The sequence below is a fragment of the Panicum hallii genome, chromosome 1, assembly GCF_002211085.1.
Source record: "Panicum hallii strain FIL2 chromosome 1, PHallii_v3.1, whole genome shotgun sequence".
Taxonomy (NCBI): Eukaryota; Viridiplantae; Streptophyta; class Magnoliopsida; order Poales; family Poaceae; genus Panicum; species Panicum hallii.
The window spans coordinates 8,577,273-8,600,938 of NC_038042.1; the positions used below are offsets into that span (position 1 = coordinate 8,577,273).

At 46.4% G+C, this 23,666-nt stretch overlaps 3 protein-coding genes across 3 annotated transcripts; 2 read left to right on the forward strand and 1 right to left on the reverse strand.

Moving 5' to 3' along the window:
* The first annotated feature begins 5,457 nt into the window (after positions 1-5,457).
* LOC112875541 (dynein light chain LC6, flagellar outer arm-like) lies at positions 5,458-6,493 on the forward strand. The gene is made up of 2 exons (XM_025939458.1): positions 5,458-5,840; positions 5,948-6,493. The coding sequence occupies exons 1-2, from the start codon at positions 5,703-5,705 to the stop codon at positions 6,098-6,100; spliced, it is 291 nt and encodes a 96-aa protein (XP_025795243.1). The 5' UTR covers positions 5,458-5,702; the 3' UTR covers positions 6,101-6,493.
* Positions 6,494-17,008: 10,515 nt separating this feature from the next.
* On the forward strand, positions 17,009-17,470 carry LOC112895562 (uncharacterized mitochondrial protein AtMg00310-like). Its single transcript, XM_025963528.1, has one exon. It carries the CDS (start codon positions 17,009-17,011, stop codon positions 17,468-17,470), a length of 462 nt encoding a protein of 153 aa, XP_025819313.1.
* A 2,140-nt stretch (positions 17,471-19,610) lies between these two features.
* Positions 19,611-22,946, reverse strand: LOC112887449 (subtilisin-like protease SBT3.9). Its single transcript, XM_025953626.1, has 10 exons — positions 22,719-22,946; positions 22,516-22,607; positions 22,300-22,397; positions 22,055-22,216; positions 21,336-21,949; positions 21,175-21,242; positions 20,821-21,075; positions 20,616-20,733; positions 20,343-20,514; positions 19,611-20,254 (listed from the first exon to the last, which is right to left on the reverse strand). The coding sequence occupies exons 1-10, from the start codon at positions 22,815-22,817 to the stop codon at positions 19,704-19,706; spliced, it is 2,229 nt and encodes a 742-aa protein (XP_025809411.1). The 5' UTR covers positions 22,818-22,946; the 3' UTR covers positions 19,611-19,703.
* Between the last annotated feature and the right edge of the window lie 720 nt (positions 22,947-23,666).

Consider the following 23,666-nt stretch of genomic DNA (forward strand, 5'->3'; position numbering starts at 1 on the left):
CTTCTTCCCATCTTCCTTTTTTCTTCCCATAAATGACCTGGATGGTCCAAAACATATTGAAAACATAATGCCCGTCTTGTTGTACTGGAGCAGAATGTAATTCAGGCCTGCCATCAAAAAGATTATAGAACTTCTTACTTCAGTACCTATGTCCTTCCACCAAGAAGCATCTGTACCCAAGGTAAACTACCTTTCAAGAACCTTCAAGGAAAGACGATACGGTTCCATCCATGCACACCGTGCATCCCATCCTACCTTTGATCTATCCTGACAGGACAAACAATGCCTGATAATCATGGATGGTGACAAATATAATGGCTCTAAGATTAAAGGGCTGCCGTGCAAAACATTCAAAAATATTGATACCCTCCTTCTATAAAAATATCTATATCGATGCCAGGATGCTTGGGGCCCTGTATAAGGACAGATAGCAAAAGATACTTCCTCTTCTAGTAGAACCATGTAGGCAGTTTGTACATCATCAGTATCACTGGTCATGTGCTGTGGGTGCTACTTCTTTCACCAAACGGATTCATTCCATCCGTACTCAACGCGAACTGAACATTTCTCAGATAATTCCCAAATTCCAGATAGTACTTCTCATCGAATTCCTTCCACTACCGAGCATCAGCTGGATGTCGGAGCTTTCCGTCATCCTTCTTACGCTTATCTGAATCCTACCATTGCATTAGTTCAGCATCCTTTGGGTTCGAGAAGAAACGCCTCGGGCGATCGGAAACTAGGAGGTACCACATAACCATGGCGGGAATTCTGCTCTGCTTCTCAGAAATGCCTAAAGTAGCGTCATCTGGCTCAACAGAGGCAACACTATTCTTCACCATGTTCCTTTTATTCACATCGGTTGGACCATGATTGTCGTCACCATAGTAACCAGCATTATTTTTTATCGACTTGCAAAACATACAGGGCATTTCTTCAAGTCTTTAAAAGTATCCCCACGATACAAAATACAATGATTTGGATATGCATGAATTCTTTCCACGCCCATCGTGAACGGGCTCACAAGCTTCTTTGCTCGGTATGTGCTGGCTGGCACTTTATTTGGCTTTGGAAGCAACCAAGCTAAGATATGCAGTAGATCATTGAAACTACCATCTGACCAACTATGTTTAGCCTTCAGAGTCAAGAGCTCAAGTATAAAACGAAGCACAGTCCAGTGTTTCAGGCATCCCTTCAATCGCTCATATATATTTTCCTCTGCTAATTTTCTCACCATCTCGAAGTTTGCTAACCCCTAGCACTAGCAACCAATACCTCCACTTTGGTGTGGCGCAACAATTGGCTGAGAAAATCACCATCATCAAGTTCATCGCCACTACTATCACCATCCATAGGACCATCGACATCATCATCTTGGAACCACCAACCCCATCATCATCAGCAACCCCATCATCATCATATCACCATCATCATCTCCACCACCATCAAAATAAGAATGAAACATTCTGTCAAACTCCTCATCTTGAATGATTTCATCCAATGGATTATTCGTCAGAGGGGGAGCATCCGTCTCGCCATGATACTTCCAGATCTTGTAGTCCTTAACAAAACCACTCACCATCACATGCGATCTAATTATAGTTGGATCGCTGAATACTCTCAAATTCTTGCAGGCATTGCATGGGCAATGCATCAATCGTGTCTTCTCATTTCTTGCGTGGTTCTCCGCAACTTGAATGAATTTATTAAGCTCTCCATGGAAATAAGCGTCCATCCTTTTTGCATTGTATATCCATGTCCTATCCATATCTGAAAAGATAAAAAATTAAATCAAATTATTTTCTCGCAAAAAATAGTCCTAAATTCACATAAATATATACTTCTATACATGTATAGGTGTTGGAAAAGTTAATTTAACTAAATCTAAATAAAAAATTGATTTCCAATCTATTATTGTACCACTAAATATTAGGAAAAAAATGTAACATGCATGTATGTAAATATAGAAAAAATCAAATCTTTTTCTCAAAAGAAATGGAGCCCTAAATTGATATAAATATATACTTCTATATATGCATAGGTGTGAAAAAAATCAATTTAACTTGTACTAAATAAAAACAATAAAACTCAACTTATTATTTTACCACTAAATGTTGGAAAAAATTTAACATGCATATGTGAAAAATAGGAAAAAAAATAAATCATCTTCTCTCTCCTCCATAGATCTAGGGTATTATTTACTTAAGAATGATGCTAAAAACTATAGATTGAGTCAAAGTGATTACATAATTTTTTTTCCTACTAAAATAGCACAACTTCATTCAAAAGTTCGAGTCAAATGGTGTCTCAAATGGCTAATCCACACCATGAAGATCTAGAGCTAGTTAGAGGCAAAGAGAACTCCATTTGAGCCATAAATCTAATAAAAGAGCTTAGAAATGATAAGAAATTAGCGTTAACTTACCTCCTAGAGCACCCAACTCGAAAGAAATCAAGTTGAAAAGCTCCCCCCCTTTTTTTCTTTTTTTAGCTCTTGCGAGAGCTCCTCTCCCGAGCAAACAATGGGGGTCGGGAGGAGGAAGAAGGTGTCCAGATTTTTATAGATTTTTATAAATGTCACCCGTTCTTACAAATAGGGCACGGGTACTGTACCAACCGAGCCACCCCTGCAAATCCATTTGCAGGGGCGGCCTACCATTTGCAGGGGCGGCCTACCCTCCCAGCTGCCCCTTACAAATGGATTTACAGGGGCGGCTCAGTTGGCACTATACTCGCACGTTGTAGGGGTGGCTGGGAGGGTAAGCCGCCCCTACAAATAGATTTACAGGGGCGGCTCGGTTGGTACAGTACCCGCGCTCTATTTGTAAGAACGGGTGACATTTTGGCCCGTCCCTAAAAAAAATTTGAGGTGTTGCTACAAATTATTTTTAGTAGTGTCTATATATATATATATATACACACTTTGATGCACGACCACGGGGGTTATTTGTCTGCGTTATTTAAGTTGATTATTACTCATCGATCAGTTCTCACCTGTTCTAATCCTTCTCCTGCAATTCGATCTACGCTAGGCAGTCTCGGCCGTACGTCGTGTATGTGGAGATCCTGAATCCGAAGCATGCAACAAGAGAGGTTACCCCGTGGCACCTCAGTATACTGGCTAATGTCCTTGGGAGGCAATAACTCTCGCTAGCTGTAGATCAAGCTGCAATGTTTCTCTTGCATATATGATAAATGTCTACCGCAAATTATCTTACGTTTGGCGGGGCTCGTCCGATCCATACAGCGACGAAGAAGCCCACAAGAAAATGATACTTAGCGATAGCTACAATTCTGAATCTTCCGGATTCGCGGCGAGGCTCACGGAATCGCAGGCCAAGAAGATTGCCAGTAGGGCCAGATTTCTGATACAATTAGAACACAGTGTCTGGATTACCTGATGAATGCAACCAGCAAAATTTTGGGTGCAGGTTGGACATATTATCCTGTTTAAGCCTAGCACTGATGAGAACGTGATCCATGATTGGGGTTTAGGCTGGAGTTACGCGGAAGAAGCTAAGAACGATTCCTTCGTAACAAGGTATGTGCAAAAACATTTAACCATTTGAGATTCTCCATCCGTTGCAATAAATTTTAATTTTTTTAGATACATAACTTTTATTATGCACATAGATATATGTTCAACTTTTTAAGTACGTAACTTTTTAGCTTACATTTTCTTAAGTATTATATATAAGCTAAAATGATCCATAATTTGGGATGAAAAAATAACTAGTAATCAAAGCTACGTTGTAGTCATTCTCATGCTATCTGTTTTTTCTTTCTTCGTAGATGGCGAAAAATATATGGGAAGAATTCGCTCATCGAGTGCAAGGGAGACTTTAGTGAGGAGTCCGGTAAAAAACTCCGTATTGGTAAAAAGATCTATATTCTTAGGTGTCGGCTAGGAAACAACCGGTAGAAACTGTGTTGGAGAGCTTTCTATCCCACATTTGAACTTTGCCTTGTAAACCTTATTGTTACTGTTTTATTTTCCAGACAAATCAGTGGTTGCGTGAAATGACTTCATACCCTCATTTATTAACCCAATGCAACTAACCACACTTTTCAAAATCAAATCATTGCGAGAAAAGAGTGCTTATATTATTAATCAATCAAGGGATTACATCATCTGCGAGTAGCTCACTTGCACAGGCTGGTGCCCTACCTCTCCAGGCAGCACTATGGAAAGTTCTCTTCGCTAAGTGAGCTAACTCATGAGCTACTACATGGCACTCTCTTCTAATCTTTTTTAAGCTTCTACTTTGTGATCAAAGGTACACAAGCCTTTATCTCTTTTACTATGTGCACTACATGTGATCTGCCCTCTAGTGTAGAAGTAACGGACGCTATTGCTGATGCACAATCAGATTCAAGAATGACAGGCTTTCTTGCCCATTCCGACTAAGTTTCAAACCACAAGACAAAACTACCGCTTTCCCATGTTCTGCTGAAGGCAATCTGAGAGAATTTTCCAGAAAGACAGGACTACTTGTCCTCTATGATCCCCCGACAATACCTCCAATTCTTGCCTTGCCTGTTTTGCATTGTGAATGTCCCATCAACATTAAGTTTTAGGGTGTGTTCGTTTCCTACCCTCTAAACTTTAGACCCATCACATCAAAGAGAATCTTGCTATTTAAAAGTATTAAATAAAATCTGTTTATAAAACTTTTTGCACAACTGGGTGCTAATTCGTGAAATAAATTTAATGAGTCTAATTAATCCATAATTTGCCACGGTGATGCTACAGTAATTATCCGCTGATCATGGACTAATATATCTCATTAGATTCGTCTCGCGAATTAGCTCTGGGGTTCTGCAATTAGTTTTGTAATTAGACTTTATTTAATACTTCTAAATAATAAGATTCTCTTTGATGTGACCCCTCTAAATTTTAGTCATCAGGAAACGAACGCACCCTTATCCAGCCATCCAAAGGAGTTTCCCACGTGCTTAAACGACTATCTGTATTGCCGCTGAGATTCAAGTTATGCGTTTCTCGTTTCCATGTTTGATTCAGAGGCTTGTTTCCCTTTATATCATCTCCATCTCTTTGTTGGATGCACAATAGTGAGTTCCTGTAACTTATGATAAAACGAGCAGAGCCCCTGCTTTGAAGCTAACTTCTGATTTCATAATGGAACTCTTAAAAATATGCATGTTATTATAGGAGAGCCAAATAATTATTGCTCTGATACATGAAAAATAAAAATCGCACCAACATGTTCAGGGCCACAAACTAAACCTGTATGAGGTCGGGCGGGCCTGCTGGCTCTGTCACTCTGTGAGCGTTTGGGCCTCCAAAACGCCTAGCCCATTTCCCCCGCGCTCTCGCCTCGGACGCCGGCCTACGCGCGCCGGCAGCCAGTGCCGCCACGACGACGACGAGCATGGAGGGGGAGGAATCAGGCAGGAAGAGCCAAAGATAAGATAGAGGGGGGAACACGCACGCAAGTTCCTTCCGGAATCGGGGGGAGGAGCAATAATAGCAGCGGGCCCACCCACCACCCTCTCTCTTCCGCTCGTTCAAGATTCCTCCTTCCCCCCGTCTCCGTCCTCCGTTTATTCGCCTCGCCGTCGCTGCCCCCACGGAATCAAGAGCCATCATTTGCCCAGCCGGCCGCCGGGTCTCGCGGAGTGGTGCTCGAGCGAGACAGAGGCAGGGAGGATCGGCAGCCCGGCCGGGAAGAAGGAGGAGGATGCTGGAGGGAAAGGCGCGGGTGCAGGACACGGACATGCCGGCGCGGATGCAGGCGGCGGCGACCTCGGCGGCCTCCCGCGCGCTCGACCTCTTCGACGTCGCCGACTGCCGCGCCATCGCCGGCCACATCAAGACGGCACGCCCTCTTCTCCCGCCGTTCTTGGCATCTGGTTGCGATTTTTAAATGGTTCGTGAAATGAAGAGGATTTTATTTTGATTGTCTCCCTGATTCGTGGCGCGCAGGAGTTCGACAAGCGGTACGGCGTCGGGTGGCAGTGCGTGGTGGGCGCCAACTTCGGGTGCTTCTTCACCCACACCAGCGGCACCTTCATCTACTTCTCCCTCGAGCGACTCTCCTTCCTCCTCTTCAAGGCCGCCGCCGCCGCCGCATCCTGAATGGTAGATGTTCTCCTCCGGCTCCCCTCCACGCCCGGCGCCGCCGTACCGCACGGCCTCCTCTGCAGGCGGCTGCTGCTGTTCTCAGTGCCCGCCGGCGATGGATTGCAGGCCCCGCACGGCAGGAGGCGTCCTCCACGGACCGTGTGCTGCTGCATCAGTGTACGCCCAAAGCTCGAATCTGTCGCAACTTGTACATAGATCACTCAGAACCAGGCGATGCTCTCTCTCGTTTTCTGGAATGTAGCCTCAGCCCTCTCAATGTTCTTCATTTCTCATCGACTCCAGGATGGGCCTGATTGGTTGGTTCCGTGCCTGATTTGACATGACATTTTCTTTCGTCCCAGCATTCTCCCTCGTTTCAGCGAAGAGAAAAGAAAATATCTTTGGTTATTGATGCCTGCCAGCATTTTGTCGGTCAGGTCAGTGGATTCAGCGAGTGATGTCTGGACGAATGCGAGAGGCCTGTGAGCTGTCCGGTAGAGCACCAATCTTCCTCGCTCTTTTCCTGCTGCTAAAGCGACAAACGGCCCCCATAACCGGGGTCTTTCTTTTGCTTTCCTCTTCTGATGGGGACGCCGCGAAAGCGAGAGGAGAACCTCTGCGTCATCGTCATCGCTACCGGCGACCGCCGACGCGATTCTTCAGAAAGCGACTTCTCTGCGCGTCGTGGGTCTCCTGGCTTATCCTGTCGAAGCTGAAGCTTTAACAACTGCTGGAATCGCAAACAGCCGCGTGTGCAGCCTGAACCAACAAACGATCAATTAATCCGCGATGATTTTGTCAGCACAATGCTACCGGGACGATCGCGGCAGCTTTGTTTATTTCGCCAGCAGCTGGCAACTCTTCGAATATGGATGCTTATCCTGATCAACATTTTCAGAGTATCTGAATATATGTATATGCTTATCGACACAGCATTGAGTCATTGACACAGTCTCATATTTTTTTAGAAAAAAAAACCAGCAACTTCTGGACAGATTTATGCTGCTGGAATCGATTTTATACTTTTTTTACAGCGATGTCAGTGGTTAACTACGGGCCATGGCAAGGATACCCTCCTCCTCCGTGCATAGCTTTCGTACCATCTTGCAACATCGATTCTTTTGCTTGAAAACTAGAGGTGTATATTATTATTCTTAGGTGCATCTCCAATTATTTTTTATTCAAATATTTGTACTACTTCTTTAAAGATTCTATTTTAGAAAAATAGTACAAATATTTGAACTAAAGAGGGTTGGAGATGCACCTGAAGATCACCTATTTGCATCCCTATCGAAAACTGATTTGATGCAAACCTTTGCAGCAGGCCAAACACGATTCAAATCAAGGCCAAACTAAAAGGCATCTCCAGCAATAACCTCCGAACCTAGCATCTCCGGCAATAACAAGCATCTCCAAGAACTATGGGATGTTTAACATGATTTAAAGCAATTATTGCTTAGAGCTATACCATGCGGCAGACGGCGATCTATTATTTCTATCCATTGGCGCTTGTGGTTTGTAGGTTGGTGGTTTGTGTTTAGCGCTCTTCTTCACTCGAGGGAAATATTTCTGTAACACCGTTGGTCACTCAAAGAAAGCTCTTTGCAATACTTCTGAATCTTGTAGTGAGGGGGGAAAAAATCTTCCTGCCTTTGTACCAGTTAGGCGGGGGCGGTGCAACCGTGGGGATTGGATTTGGAGTCCTTTGTATCTAAGGGATGTAGTAGGATCCTACTTAAATAGAGCTTGTTCTTTTCCTCCAGCCCTAAAAACTGCTTAGGGCCCTGCTAGAGTTCTGCTCTAAAAAAGCATATATATGCTTAGCTCAAGTAATTATGGTGGTTAGGGTTGGAAAAATTGCTCTTGCCTCGTTAGCTCGCTCGATTCGCAGCCCGCTTGGCTCGGCTCAATCCAATTCCTAACGAGCCGAGCACAACTTTGTGCTCGTTAGTATAACGAGCGAGTCTTTGTGCTCGTTAGTATAACGAGCGAGTTCAAGCCAGCTCGCGAGCTGAACAAGCTATATGTACAACATGATTTCCATCTATATTATAGAACATCTAGAAGCCAAGACTCAGTATTTTATTTGTGCCTTTGTACTAGTCCAATGTCCATTGAGTGGAGCGATCAATTTATATATCCAAGAGACCAAGATTCAGTATTTTGTAACCTTTTTTGTTATAATAGGCTAGCTTATAGACATATGTTATTGATGAAATATGTATGATTGATGAATCATGAAAGTATCACATGTGAAATTACATATGATTCTGAAAGTACAGAAATGGAACCATATATTATTTTAATATTTTTTATTTGATTTGTATGCATGTATATCACCTAGGAGAGTATGTCAGTGTTTGGCTCACGAGTTGCACCGAGTCGAGCCGAGCCATCTTAGCGAGCCGGATCGAGCCAAGCCGAGTTAGCTCGTTGTCCAGCCCTTGGTGGTGTTGAGAGAGTAGCACTGGCCACTAGGGAGTAGTTATGCCTTTTTTGCTTACCCCGTACTATTATTAGAAAGATTTGTATTCACTAGCTTTATAGTGTCTTTAGCACTAAAGTTTCGCTTGAGAATGTACTGTATGAATTGGGCAAATTCCTTACAATCGGGTCATGGGATGATTCGGACCAAAACACGGCAATGAATAACAAGATCCCTTGATTTTCTGTAATGATCAATACGTGGAGTTTCTTTGTGACTTGCAGTACACTTTTTTGTTCGGTGCTGTTGCCTCAATTCTTTGGGGAAAAAATATCTTTGGGGTATGGACGTGGATGCCGGGATTTGTCATTTGTCCGTGCACTCAGTAGTGATAATAACTGATGCTGTTCCGGATGGTTGTGAGATGTGATATGATTCTTTTTTTAATTCACATCCTCCTCCTCCTATTACGGTTGGAATTTAGAAATGGATCCACTATAATGTGGTCGGTCTTTCCTATTTGCTCGGAAGAGAAATTTTACGGTGCTTAGAAATTTTAAGAGTCGATCAAGGGTTCAGATCCAATAGTTAAAAAGTGAAAGTAACCTGTTACGAAGAATAAAAACGTGGACCGAAACCTATAATTTTGTGGGCTAGGAACTACTTCTAAATATAATGCTAAGGGTGTTTTCGATATTTTGATTTAGTATTTCCAGAAAATCTACGATATATCGACCTAAATGCAGTTGTCGCCTGCCGCCATCGCCGTTGCCGCATAGTCGCCGTGCGCGCGACATCCGTATCAGGCTCGAGTCCCTCGACCGCGCAATCGCCACGCAATGGAGGCTCTCCGCGGGGTGGTGCGCCCGCCGTTGGACGGCCGCCGTCACCGCAGGGCTCCGGAAGAAGCTCAAGCACCTCATGTTTGGCTTCCAGGTAAAATGAAGCTCGTAGAACTGAAAAGAAAGCGAAAAGTGTCCGGGGGACGAGCACCTTCACAGCGGCACCGGGTGGCTGACGACTAACGAGCACCTTCGCCGGGCGACGGTGTGCTCTGGTTTGATGGGGAGCCGCGCAGGCGGTCTCCAGCGGCGGCGGATGGACGAACCGCTTGTGCGTGACCTCTTTGATCTATCGGTGCAGCAAGAAAGAGGATTCAATTACTAAACTGCCCATATTTTTAATTAAACACTTATATTTAGGATCAACGGTTCACAATAATTGAGTGAGGAGGAACCACGGGTTCCTCTCAAGCACCATAACAAACCTCCAGCCGGAAAGCCAAAGCAAGAAGAATCCGTGGTGTCCTGATGTAGACCGGCGGCGTACCAAGTTCGACACGATATGAAGCTGCTAGGTCGCAATCAGCCGTGCGGCCAAGCAACCAAACCAATCAGTTAATGACCTCACCGTCGGTCTCCCCTCAAAATTCCAGCACCATATATATATACATATATATATATATAAATTCTTTCTATTCTCACTTTTAGCTACTCCCACATGTGTATCTTATGATGTAGAACGTATCCGACCGATCGAAGAGTATGTACATGGAGTATGTGATCGTATTAGAACATCTTTGATGGTATATATATTGGATATGTGACTATACATAGAGTATACGAAAATACTTATTTTTATATACTAATATTAAGGTATAATCATAATATATTTAAAAAATAGGGATGCTTTTGAAAATTTTTATATATATCCCTTTTGAAGTATCTTAGAATTAGTATATGAACATACTCAAAGTGACACTCAAAATGATAAATAAGTATGCGGATATATGCACGGTGGTATACTGATGATGACGATGGGAGTAGCTAGACACACGCATACCCCATCGTCGATTGTTTTGTTAGCTTTTAGCTCAGTGGGGTACATCTTCTGAAATCACGCGCAATCAGCTGTGTGTAATAAGCAACATGAAGTCCTAAACCAACTAACGATCAATTAATTAATCCTCGATGATTTTGTCATCTGCGCAATGGTGCCGGAACGACGACCAGCGAGGGGGCTAACTGAATTAATTTGTGCTGCTGCTGCTGCAGATCGGTGGCAACTCCGAGTGGATGCATGCAGCGGAACGCATTGCTAGCGGTTGTGGCAAGTCCCCTACCGGATTGTGTGTCTGAGTTGTTTCATCCTGATATACTTGGCAAATATCCTACCAATCATTTTTGAACTGATGACACCCCGTACCACTCTCCTTTTATCTAGCCACTCGCATCCATTTTCTCTCCAAGTTACATCCACTTCCTTTAATTTCGCTTTCAGTTTAATGATATAGATCGACCTAGTGTAAGGTTCTTGTGATTTCGACGATTTATGTCAACACTATCGATTACATTAGCAGAATTTTACGGTATATGAGGTTGAGTCTTATGGACACTAAGTTCTGAACTTATTAGGGTAAGCAAACGCCTAGAAGGGACTAAGATAAATCAAGGTAAGAAAAAGAATGTTCATGGAGATAGCGTGAATTCATTTAGTAAACTGAGGTAAAAATAAATTAGAAAGTCAGATGAAGCTATTTTTTTTGGTTTCACCGATTTTGACTTCTCTGGTGGAGCCATTCCTCTAGTGAAGCTATTTGAGGAGAAGCTCTCCAAATGCACCCCTAAGGGTCCCTTTGGTTCAGCTTTGAGGAAGTGATTCCAACCAAGAAAGCTGAAATCTCAACCAAAAGGGTTCAGTGAAGAAATTGATTCTTCAAAATCTGATGATTTCACTAGTTCAAGTGGGAAAGCTGTGGGAAAGCTGGTACCCCCCCCAGATTTCACTGCGTTGAGGGACAAATTACCCACCATGCCATCCATTACACACATAACGATTCGTTCTTTTCCCCACCTCCCTCCCATCCACCAGCCCGTCGCCCACCTCCCTCCCATCCACCAGCCGCCGGCCGTGCCGCCCCGGGCCACCCCGCCCCCGGCCGCCCCGCCTCCAGCCGCCGGCCGCGCCGCCCCGGGCCACCCCGCCCCGCCCCCGGCAGGCCCCGCCCCGGCCGCCCCGCCTCCAGCCGCCGGCCGCGGCGCCCCCGCCCCGCCCCGACCTCCAGCGCGGCCACCCCGACCCCCGCCCCGCCGCCCCGCCGCCCCCGACCCCGGCCCCGAGCTGCTATGCCCTCGGCGACCCGAGGAGCTCCGCCGAGATCCGCTGTCCCTCTACCCAGCGACGCCGCCGGCCGCCCCTGGTCCACCGTAGCTTGCTTGGAACGACGCCGCCGGCCGCTCCGAGGCAACAAGGAAGCAAGCAACTATAATGCACTAGTTCATACACAAATCAACAAATTTCATACAAGATAAATGATATGTTGGAGCCTTTTTTGGAGAATATTAATACTGAACTCAGAGATAACAAGGGTATTACAGACATTTCTACTAAGAATCCACAGTTGACAGCTGTTTTAGCCAAACAGCTTTCAATTTTCCCACCGCTGGCAGCTCACAGCTGATTTCCCACAGCTAGCAGCTGAAATCAGATTCTCAGAAATTCACAGCTCAACCAAACAGACCCTAAATTTGTCCATGCCTTGCAAAATTGGGTCTAGTTCGATTTAGTGTCCCAAGGATATATATATATATATATATATATATATGTGAAACAAAGTTACTGCTTGGGATGGTTGGGCGAGACCAAGGTGGCCCAGCCCAGATCTGATGAACCAAGCAGCACAGGCCGCTTTACCGGCCCACTACCCATCCGTCTGCTACTCCGGCAATTCTATCCATTTTTCGGAAGAAAATTTCTTATACATCTTCTGATATTTGTGATTCGTATAAATAGTGATGCAAGTTATATATATTCTAGTTATTGGTTGACCTATAAAATAGATAAAATGAATTAGAATAGTATTTTATGTAAATAATTTGGGAGGAGAAATAAACTAGAGTAGCGCGCTATCGTAATTAATTAGCTGATAAAAATATTATTAGATACCCACTTGTCATTGTTGGATCCAAACAATTGCTCTGCATGGGTAGCTGTGAGGGACCAGCCGGTTGGAGAGAGGTCACGTGGTTGAGATAGTGAGCTGGACACGTGTCGGGCCCTGGTAAGTGTAGATCGCTTTTGGGTTTCAGACTTAAAATATATTTTTCTTCCAAATGGTAAATTTATTTTTAAATCCGTTTAAACTATTGTGTTCCTGAGAATTAATAGACCTAATATCTATTTTGCTATGTTTTAAAATTCAACATTTTGGATAAGCTACCTCAATATTTTAAATATGCTTCTTCAACATTTTCATACCAAATGTTGAACTTAATTTAAAAAAATGTTGACTCTAGTATTTAAGACGTTGGCTACATTAGTTTAATATTTGAATATATCAGACCATAAAAACTTTATCAAATATAATGAATTGATACACATATTTGAGTACCCGCAAAAAAAATGATACACATATTTGAGGGGGAAAAAATGAAAGCGCACTTGCACGTTCGTTACTGTGATGCTGGCCTGCTGCTCTCCCCTGTCCAGCCTGCACGCACAGCGCAGGCCATGGGCCGTGGGCGATGCCGCAGTTGCTGGCCGTGGCGGGCCGTGCGATATCTGCGTCGCACGGAAGATGTATAGGAACACCCAACACCCATATGTGGCGACTTCGGCGGCGATCTCATCAACGGCGAAGGTATCACGTCTATCCCCACGGCCCTGCCTCCCCTCGCTCGGGCTGACAAGGGGCTGCCCTAGCGCAGCTGCCCGGCCTTGGCGAGAGGTGAGAATCTAGGGTTCCGCGGGTGGTAGCTCTAAAGTCCTGCTGCTGCTTTCTCATGTCCTTGAGAAGAGGATGAAGAAGGCAGGAGAGAAGGAAGCATCTACAACTCTAACAAAGGGCAAGGTGAGGAATGTTGAGTACTCTATCCTGCCTGTGATGAGTGAATTGTCAACCGTGCGGTGTGATCGTGCGCTTGGTCTTTGGATTGCAGGTACACGGGCGTCGAGTGTCGACGTAGAGTTGCCATGGAGGAGCTCGGGCTGGGCGGCGGCTGTGGCGTCCACTCCTGGATCAAGGATGCAAGCGGAGACGGAAGGCGGGTTTCTTGGTTTGCGCCACAAAACCAAGGAGGTGGACGGTGGTTGAAGACGCCAAGTCGTGGAGGCATGGGCGTCGGTCTCGGGACTGACGGAGGCGACGGGCGTCGACGGCGTCTAGGGCCTCGCTGCGGGCGAGGAGTGACGGGCGTCGGGCGGCGTCTAGGGCCGTCAGAAGGCCGAGGTGGGAACGGCGTCTAGTCCACGGCGTGGAGGCGGGAATCTTCCCGCGCGTGGAGTTTTGGCGGTTTTCTCAAAACCGGCCACCTACCCGGGTTTTGAGGATCCTCCAAAACCGCGGACCGGATCTTCGTCCACACCGCGGCATCGCGGAGAAGACTTCGACTCGAAGAAAGAACCTCGGCCGTCGGATGAGTCCAATGTATCTTTTCCAGTTTTGCCCCTACGGGCTTTCTAGTGCCTAGTTAAGTCTAGGGGTATTTTAGTCTTTAGCCTGGAGAGTTAGTGGGGGTTAAAAGAAAGAGGTGGGCAGCCAGCTCTTGGGAGGTAGTTCCCGTCGCCCCTTGTATCCTCCTCTGTTTTTGTTTTGTTTTTCCTTCTTTCTTCTTTCACCTAGGTTTAGGATTTTTCCTATGGATCTTTGAGACCTGGTACTGCAAATCGATGGGAAAGGAGGCCTTCTCCTCCTCTTGCCCTCTGGGCGGTTGATTCGATTCGATTTTGTTTCTCCAGTGTTGGATTTTGGTTTGGTCTCCCTCTGTTGTTCTTGCGCAGGAATTTTTGGTGCTGGTCGCTGGGCTGTTCTTGGTGCAGGGAGCAGTGCAGGTCCAGGCGATCTGGTCCCTGGCGCAGAGCAAGTCGCCAACAGCCTGCGGCGGTGCGAGGCAGGGAGGCAAGCAGCACAGGCATCTGACCAGCACCAGACTAAGTAGCAGCTGATCTTGGCGCAGGGGACAGATGAGCATGTCCTGGTTCAGCTCCAAACCCAAGGTGAGCATCGTTGATCATGAGTTGAGCAAGGACGTGATGTGAGATGGCCATCGTGCCACCTTCTGTTTTTGTGCAGGTCTTCATTAGAAATCCTAGGTAAATGTGAGGTCAATTTCAAGTGAGTTATTACATGCCCATACACTGTTCGACGAATTGTCCCACTCTATTTTCAGCAGCCAGGTTAATCTCCAATTTGATGCTTAGCCTTGTTTAGGTTTAATATTAGCTTCTTGTTAAGCTTTGCTTCCACTGAATTTTGAGATGTGCTAATTGTTGAACATTTTGTATGCTTAGTCAAGTGAAGTTTTGCTGTGGAATTAAATTTCTTGCTCTAGGCCATAATTAATTTCCTGCTTAATTGAAATCAGAAAAACCTCTAAAAATTAGTTGCTAGCCTTTTAATCTTGCCTACTAGCATGCTAGGGTTAGATTAGTTTTTACTTGAGCATTTAATTTAGTTTTTGTTCGACTAACCCTCTCGTTTTGATCTATTCTCGTTTTGCCTGGTTTCAACTTGTTTTGCTATCTGATTGTGTGTGCTTTCGGGTTTTGATTCCACAAGAGTTTTGCGACACTCTGATTGTGTTCCTAGCACTAGCAGCTTGTCCATGCTGCATAGTGTTGGCACATTTTAGAAGCAGTGGTGTGGTGTTTGTATCGGAACTTTTCTTCTTCGATTTTCGGATCTAATTTGAGGCTCCCATTCAACCTCCCCTTCCGGTCGTCTGTCCGGTCCTTCACAAGGCAGCCTCCCAGGGAGGGGATCGCCGATCATAATGAGTTGCTTAAAATGAAACTATCGTGGATTGGGCAACGGCGCGACAGTGAAGGAGCTTCGTGATCTCACAAAGAGTGGTGCCCCATCTGTGTTATGTGTGCTGGAAACTCAGGTACACAAGACATGTGTCGAATGTCTCAAAACTACTCTTGGTTTTGATAATTCATTTTCTGTAAGCAGCTCGGGCCGCAATGGTAGCTTGAGAATATTTTGGAACAATGACATAAAGATTGAAATTTTACCGTACTCCCAATATCATATTGATGCCGTATGGGGAGGCCCAGACCAGCGAGTTTCAAAACGTGGAATCTGTTGAAACACATAAAGTCGTCGAACGCACTGCCGTGGGTGTGCCTTGGTGACTTCAACGAAGTTTTACACCGATCGGAGCATGGAGTACAGGAGCGTAGTCATGCCCAAATTGAAGGCTTCCGTGAGATGGTGGATCTATGCGGCCTCCATAACTTGGGTTATGAAGGTCGTAGATGGACTTTTGAAAACAAAGTGGCTGGGGGCACATACTGCCGAGTGCGGTTAGACCGGGCCCTGTCTACTACGGAGTGGACTTCTCATTTCCCTCTTGCCAGGGTGTGAAACATGTCGGCGGCGGCATCGGACCATGGGCCCATTCTACTCCGATGGCGCCAGGAAAAAGGACAACGAAAATCCAGGGGAAGAAGATGTTCAGGTACGAGGTTATGTGGGAATCACATGAAAACTTTAGCCCGTGGATGTTTAATGCATGGCAGGAAGAGAAGAAGGCGACGACGGTGCAGGAGTTGCACCGAAAACTAGCTGCTGTGACGAGGAAGCTTGACGGTTGGGGGAGGACAATTTCGCCCTATCAGTTTGTGCAACGTCATTTATAAGATAGCTTCGAAAGTGGCTGCAAATCGGCTAAAAGTGATTCTACCTCAAATTATCTCCGAAGAGCAGTCAGCTTTCGTACCTAAAAGGCTTATTACTGATAATGTGATTACCGCATATGAGTGCTTGCAAGAAAAGACCGAAAGATACACGTTGTTGTGCACTGAAGCTTGATATGAAGAAGGCATATGATCGTGTGGAGTGGGGATATTTACGTGCTATCATGGTTCAACTTGTATTTCATCGGCTATGGGTTGACATGGTAATGCGGCTGATTTCTACTGTTTCTTTCTCAGTTTTATTCAATGGAAAACGACTTGAATCTTTTCAACCAACACGGGGAATCCGTCAGGGAGATCCTATTTCTTCGTATTTGTTTCTTTTGGCAGCAGAGGGCCTCTCGTACCTCTTAAACTCAAGAATTCAGTCATCAAACCTCAAAGGTATTAAGGTTGCTCCATCGGCTCCGGTGGTAAGCCACCTTCTCTTCGCGGATGATAGCCTGCTGGCTTTTAGTGCAAATGCAGAGAATGCTCAGGAAATCCATGATGTGATGAATATCTATTGTCGTGCATCGGGTCAACAAATCAATATGGATAAGTCATCGATCCACTTTGCAAAAGGGGGTATCGAACAGGACCAGAGAGGAAATCAAGAAATGTTGAATGTGCCGACTGAGTCACATAGTGAGAGATACCTGGGAATGCCCTCAGATGTGGGTGCATCTACCAATGGTGCGTTCAAATATTTGAGAGATAGAATTTGGAAAAGGGTCCAGGGATGGATGGAGAATTGCTTGTCGCCAGGGTGAAAAGAAGTAATGATCAAGGCAGTGGCATAGGCAATTCCAACTTACTCTATGTCCTACTTCAAGATTCCAAGAGGCCTGTGTGAGCATATTAATGGGATTGTGAGGAGCTTCTGGTGGGGCAGCAAAGACGGCAAGAGGAAGCCGTGCTGGGTTGCTTGGGATGACATGATTAAGCCTAAGAGATGGGGAGGACTGGGCTTTAGAGATACTGAATTATTCAATCTTGCTTTGTTGGCTCGGCAAGCATGGCGAATACTGAACGAGTCAGCTTTCCTAAGTGCACGAGTCCTTAAAGCAGTTTACTACCCTGACAGGGACTTCCTGGATGCTGATGTTGGCTCATTGCCATCTCGGGTATGGCGTGCTATTGTTGAAGGTAAGGAGGTATTGGTGCAGGGTCTAATCAGAAGAATTGGGACGGGGGAAACAACAAATATCTGGAGCACGAACTGGCTACCAAGGGATGGCCAGCTTCGGCCACTCTGCTGCCCCATGCCCAACGCACCATAGTTGGTTCAAGAGCTGATCGACCTGCTGACTATGGGGTGGGATCAGGAAAAGCTGCAACAATTCCTTACTCTGATGGATGCAGAGATAGTCAGCTCTATCCCTTTGTCTACAAGGAGTTATGATGACTTCTGGGCCTGGCATTATGAGAGAACATGCCTGTTCACAGTACGTTCAGCGTACCACATGCTTGTCCAGAAGGAGGAGAATGCTACAGCTTGGCTGGAAAGTAGACCAGGGAGATCGAATGTTCATGCAGAGGCGAAAGAGTGGTCAACTATATGGCAACTTAAAGTTCCCTCAAAGATCAGTGTCTTCCTCTGGAGATTGGCGAGGCACTCGATTCCAACTGCAGATGTTCTTCATAGGTGTCATATGGCAGAGCAAGCTGCATGTTTGATCTGTGGTGCACCAGATTCTTGGAAACATTCACTTCTGGAGTGCAACATGGCCAAATGTGTGTGGGCCTTGGCGAGGGAGGATACGATGGAACATATCTGTAACATCCAGGAGCAGAGTGCCAAGGCATGGTTAGCAGCAGCCATCTCCTCTCTTTCGGTAGAGGAGTCGCGACGTACGATGGTGACCTTATGGGCAATGTGGCATGCGAAGAGGAAGGCTGTCTACGAGAACATATTTCAAAGCCCTCTATCGACGCACAGTTTCGTGGAAAGGTTCATTGCTGATTTGGATCTTTCAATATCTAGGCCGGAGGCAAGACAAAAAACGGCAGCTAGCTTCCGGCGATGGATTCCTCCTCCGCGCGGTGTATCAAAGATTAACGTGGATGCTACTTTATCCAAAAACTCGAGCAAGGCTTCAGCTGCTGCGGTCGCGAGGGATGAAGCCGGAAATTTTCTGGGAGCATCGGCAGTGATGATGCTGGGAATTACTGAGCATGTGTACCTTCGTTTTCTTTCTTTTAACGATTCTTGATATTGGAAAATTTTTCTCACATCGTAACACCCAAGCATGTGTACCTTTTGAATTAACTGATAAGCCATTAGCACGGTCATTTTTAATGGCCCTTTTAGCTAGCGCATTATTTTACCATCCTTTTAGATATTTGCAGCGAACAATTCCTACTGTTCGAGTGTTTGATCCTAAAATTCTGTATTATATATTGATCAATGGTCATATGGAACAATTTAACTTTTAGGCATGGCGATCTTCAGATTGCACTAGCAGCAAATTGCAATTGCCATTTGCCAGTGGATGCACATTTTATTTCTTTGCAAAACTTAAGCTGTGTTCTGATTGATATGCCCACCTATTAGTTCTGGGAACAAATGATACTTTTCTTTTGAAAACTGAATATTTGGCAATGCAACATCACATATAATCTAGTTTTTGGTCATGTTCGACTTGCTATGAACAATTTTTTGATATTGGCAAGATGCGCCTAGGAAGTAGTTGTCTTTGTCTTAATGAACCACAAGTTGCGGATCTAATACTTTTGTTTTTTTACGTTCTTTCACTATGATCTCTTGTAAATATTAATCTGTCGGCATCACTACTATTTTACGAAACTGTATATAGTAAGCTATGTATATAGTAAGCTATGAAACTAACTTGTGTTCTTGGTACTTTTCAGATTGTGCTTGTGGGAAATCCCCATTACCAGCGGAGACCAATTAACTAATCACTGCTGAGCTTCAATTATGGTAGTACCCCGCCAGTTTACAAATCTGCCAACATAAATCTTCCACTGCTGGCATGTTATAGCTTATAAGGCTGATGCTTTGACATGTTTGCCAGTATTCTGTTGTGGAATTTAATTTCTTTTAATGTAAGCTACAATGGCTAGTCAAGGACCTCCTTTCATTCCTCTGTAGTTGTTTATGATCATGACCGACCGCGATGATGACTAAAGGTTTAGAGTTAAACTAACTGTATTTAGAGCTATATTGATGCTTTACAAGAGCCCATTTGGAACTGAACGCATAGTTTAGTTCTTTAGACTGAAAACTGAGTTTGATCGTTTGAGTTCAGTATTTTACTTCCTGAACGAGTATTGTTCTTTAGACCCTGTATGTAGTTCTTTGATTGTTAGAGCTATATTGATGTTTTTTTTTGAAGCGAGAGGAATATGTTTTATGTTTCCGCACGAAAACAATCTACTGAGGACAGCAACCCCGGTCCAAAAAAAAGTAACGAAAAAATTTATTCCGAATAATAACCTCGTGTGCTAATAAGCTGTGCATGCAGCGACATTTGACAGTAACAGTGGATCAGTCTACGACGAATCCGCGATGAAGTCCTGGATCACAGTCCGGACCGCGACCGGAATCCTCACCGAGTGGTTACCACCGTCAAGCCATGTTAGACTTCCAAACGTGTAGCCACCCTGCACCCTCTGCCTCGCCGTTAACGTCACCTGGAACGTCGCCTTCCTGTCGCCGCCGCCGCCGAACCTGATCACCGACGGCTCCACCGACACGTCCACCCCTGCCGGAGCTTCGACCTCTGCTCGGTAAGCCGCGTCCGCCGGCCCGACATTGGTCACCGTCCGCGACACCGTGACCGAGTCCTTGAGGTCCGGCACGGCGATGGACGGGAGGTTGAGCTGGTAGAGCTTCCCCGTGTAGCTCTCGCAGCCGTCGTCCTTGGGGCCAAGGGTGCAGTTGAAAAATTTGGTGTACTCCCCCGCATCGACGTCGTAGACCAGGCCGGGGTCGGCCGCCTTGTCCGGGTTGATATGGCCTCCGCCGAAGTCGAATGGGTCGGCCAGCTTCCTCGGCGATCCCTCCGCTTGGATCGGCATGCCGAAGCGGTCGGTCACGGATGCTGCATAGCAATGCCAATAGCAATCGGGTTAGTACTGATCATCATATTAACACAAGGAATTTCACAGTTTGGGAGTTTGGGTTCGTGCCTGTGGTGACGATGGCCGACTTGATCATGGCCGGTGACCAGTCCGGGTGAATCGACTTGAGCAGCGCGGCGACGGCGGAGACGTGCGGGCACGCCATGGACGTCCCGGACATGAACTTGTATGACCCGCCCACGGCTGCCAAGATGCTGACTCCGGGCGCAGCTATGTCAGGCTGTTCCAACAGAACGGGACAACATCTCCACTTTAGTTAAGAGCGCGGCAATGACTTGTACAGTGATAGTATGTTTTACACGCATGGCAAGAGTTTGTCACCTTGATTATGCCCGGGAACGCCGCGCTGGGGCCTCTGGACGAGAACGCGGCGACCCTCGGTGACAGCACCCCGTTCCCGACGACGCTGAAGGTCTTCGAGATCCTCACCTCAGGCATCCTGCACGAGACAAACAGAGCTCGAGCGTTAGCCTCGCATGGAACCTGACGAATACGGACGCATGGTGCTTCTTCCCATCTCACTTACTGGGCGCTGTTGGCGTAGGTCGCGATCCTGTGCGCGACCTCGAAGTCCACGAGCACGCAGGGCATGGCGCGCTTGCAGATGTCGGTGTTGTCGACGATGTTGCTGCTCTGGTGCGCGAAGATCAGGCCCCTGGCCCCCGCCTGGGCGACGCGGGACGCGGCGCCGGCGAACTCTTGCCCCGCCGGCGTGGAGGACGCCGAGCACAGAACGACCGCGCCGGTGACGTTGGCCGATGACAGCGCCCGTTCGTCGCAGCTGCCGGGAACGGTCAGGTTGGAATCGTTCAGAGTCCAGTTTCAGAAAGACACGCAGCGCAACCGCCGAATTTGCCAACTAGGTAGCATTCTTCGTTACCTGCCCGCAGAAATAAGCGTGTGGAAGTTGTCGGAATTCACCGTTAAATTGTAGTTGAGCGATTGACCCTGAGAATAGTGTCACATGATGAGTTCAATTGAGCAAGAACATTATGATTTCAATCTGTTCAATCAAATTCTTTTTTTATGATTCCAACTTACCACCAATTTCTCGTTGTTCCCGAGCGACAGCACGGTGGGGAAGGAGCGGTCGATGGTGCTGGCGGCGACCGTCAGGACCCACGGCACGGCGTTCGACACCGTCTGCGCCGCGGAGCCGTCGTTCCCGGCGGAGAACACGACGGTGATCCCTCTCTCCACGGCGTGCAGAGTCCCGGGGATCTCCTGGTCCTGGAAGCTCAGCGAGAGCGACAGCACGTCCACGCCGTCGCTGATGGCGTCGTCGATGGCCGCGAGGACCGCGGCGGCGCCGCACGTGCCGCGGCCCCAGCACGCCTTGTAGACGGCCAGCCGGGCGCGGGGCGCCCCGCCGCGCGCCGCGCCGGCGCCCAGCCCGCCGTGGCTCGCGTTCCGCACCTGGCCTCCGGCGATCGTCGAGGCGACGTGCGTGCCGTGGCCGTTGTGGTCCCTGGGCGACATGTACTCGCCCTCGAGCGCCTCCGCGCTCATGCCGCCGGCGTACCACCGGGCGCCGACGATCTTCCTGTTGCAGCTCGTGGCGTTGAACGCCGCGCCGGTCTGGCATGTCCCTCTCCACCTCGCCGGCGGTGGGCCGTAGCCACTGTCGTCAAAGCTTCTTGATTCAGGCCATATGCCTGTAGCATATTCAGAAGTCCATTAGCTATCCATGATCTGTTTATAATCTAACATACATTCGATCTGTAAATCCATTACTAGTAGTAACAATTGCCATTACAAACCTGAGTCCACTACTCCAACTATGATGTCTTCGCCGTACTTTGCTTTCTTGAGGAGGCCTGACGGTGACGACTGGTCGTGGTCGAGGCCAAGAAAATCCCAGCTCCGAGTTGTATGGGTTTGATAATGAGTGTTAGCCTTAACAGTGATGACTCCAGGTAGACCTGCATTGAGATCTTAGTTAGCTGCGCTGATCATGCAAGTAACTCAACATGTTCTTACAATTTTGGGTTGGATCATGCATTACTCGCAATAGTCCTGGCTTGGGATTCCGTGAGCACCGCCGCGAAGCCGGAAAACCCATGCTTGTAGGTGTAGACCATGGATCTCTGGGCTTCATCCTTACTGTCGCATCGACAACAAGAGCAAGATAAAAGCAACAAAATGCATGTGAGCAATCATCTGTGACATGTAATGGTGAAGATGCAGATGCCGCAGCTTTAGAAGAACTGACAGTACATACCTCCCAAGAACAGATGCCAGCACGTCGTGGTGGGACGCGGTGACCACCGATGGATCATCGTGCTTTTTCTGACCCATGTACACAATGTAGAGCTGAAATGTTGATGTAAAATTTTGAATTAATAAGTAATAACAGTATCAGGACATGTATCTAACCGGAGCAGGTAAAGCAAACTTTCAGTTAGACAGAAGCTTATGTCTTACTTTGCTCGAAGCATCAGCTGAAACGGGAAGCATTATTACTACTGACACCAGTAGCAACGCGCAACAGAAAACTGATCGGAAATCCATCTCAGACTTCATGGAGTTGTTGTGTGTTGTGTTTGTGATGTGGTTGGTTGCCTCTCATGCAAGATGCACAAGTGCATATATAGCAGCCATCAGCAACCACGAGCTGCAAAAGTGACGCGCATCCTAATTCTTCACACGCGTTGTTAGGTTAGGTCACAAGTACGACCAGATCGATCAGGCCAATCTGAAAACGAAATGAAGCGTCTCTTTGATCAGGTCCATCACACACGCTTGAAGAACAACCAAACTGGATACATATAATGCTAAGGTTCAATATGAAATTCAGATAGGCCGGATGAAACGAACTTATTCAGAAGTTTTTTTTCCTGGACAGTGACCGTAAAGAGAAGCTTGTGCTGCTTTCTGGTCATCAACAAGAGGCGGCTAGGATGATAGATGGGACTTAGTCTCGTGGCGGCAGTTATAGTAGCGTGTCTGTGTCGGCAACTGATTTAATTTGGAAGGCGAAATTCTTTGACGAAATTGTCAAAATGGATGTCTATACCGGCCGACCTTGGTGATCATATCATTGGGGAAATTATTGAAACAGTCGTTGATGGAGACTGATGTGGTTTCCGTCTGTGTTTCTTCATCTGGCAAATAAATAGAGGTGCAGCGTGCATTATTCTGACCGGAATCTCCACCTGAAACAAAATAGTCTGAAAGAAAACTCATACTAGTAGATCTATTCTAGTACTACTCTTTACTTGCTCCGTTCTTCAACATATGCAGACCGGCCTACAAATGCTGCTTTGACCCACAAATATTAAAATAACAGTAAACAAATGTAAAACAGTATATTGCGAGAATATTTTTCATGAAAAAAATCAATAATACCATCTGTATCCGAGCATGCCAAAC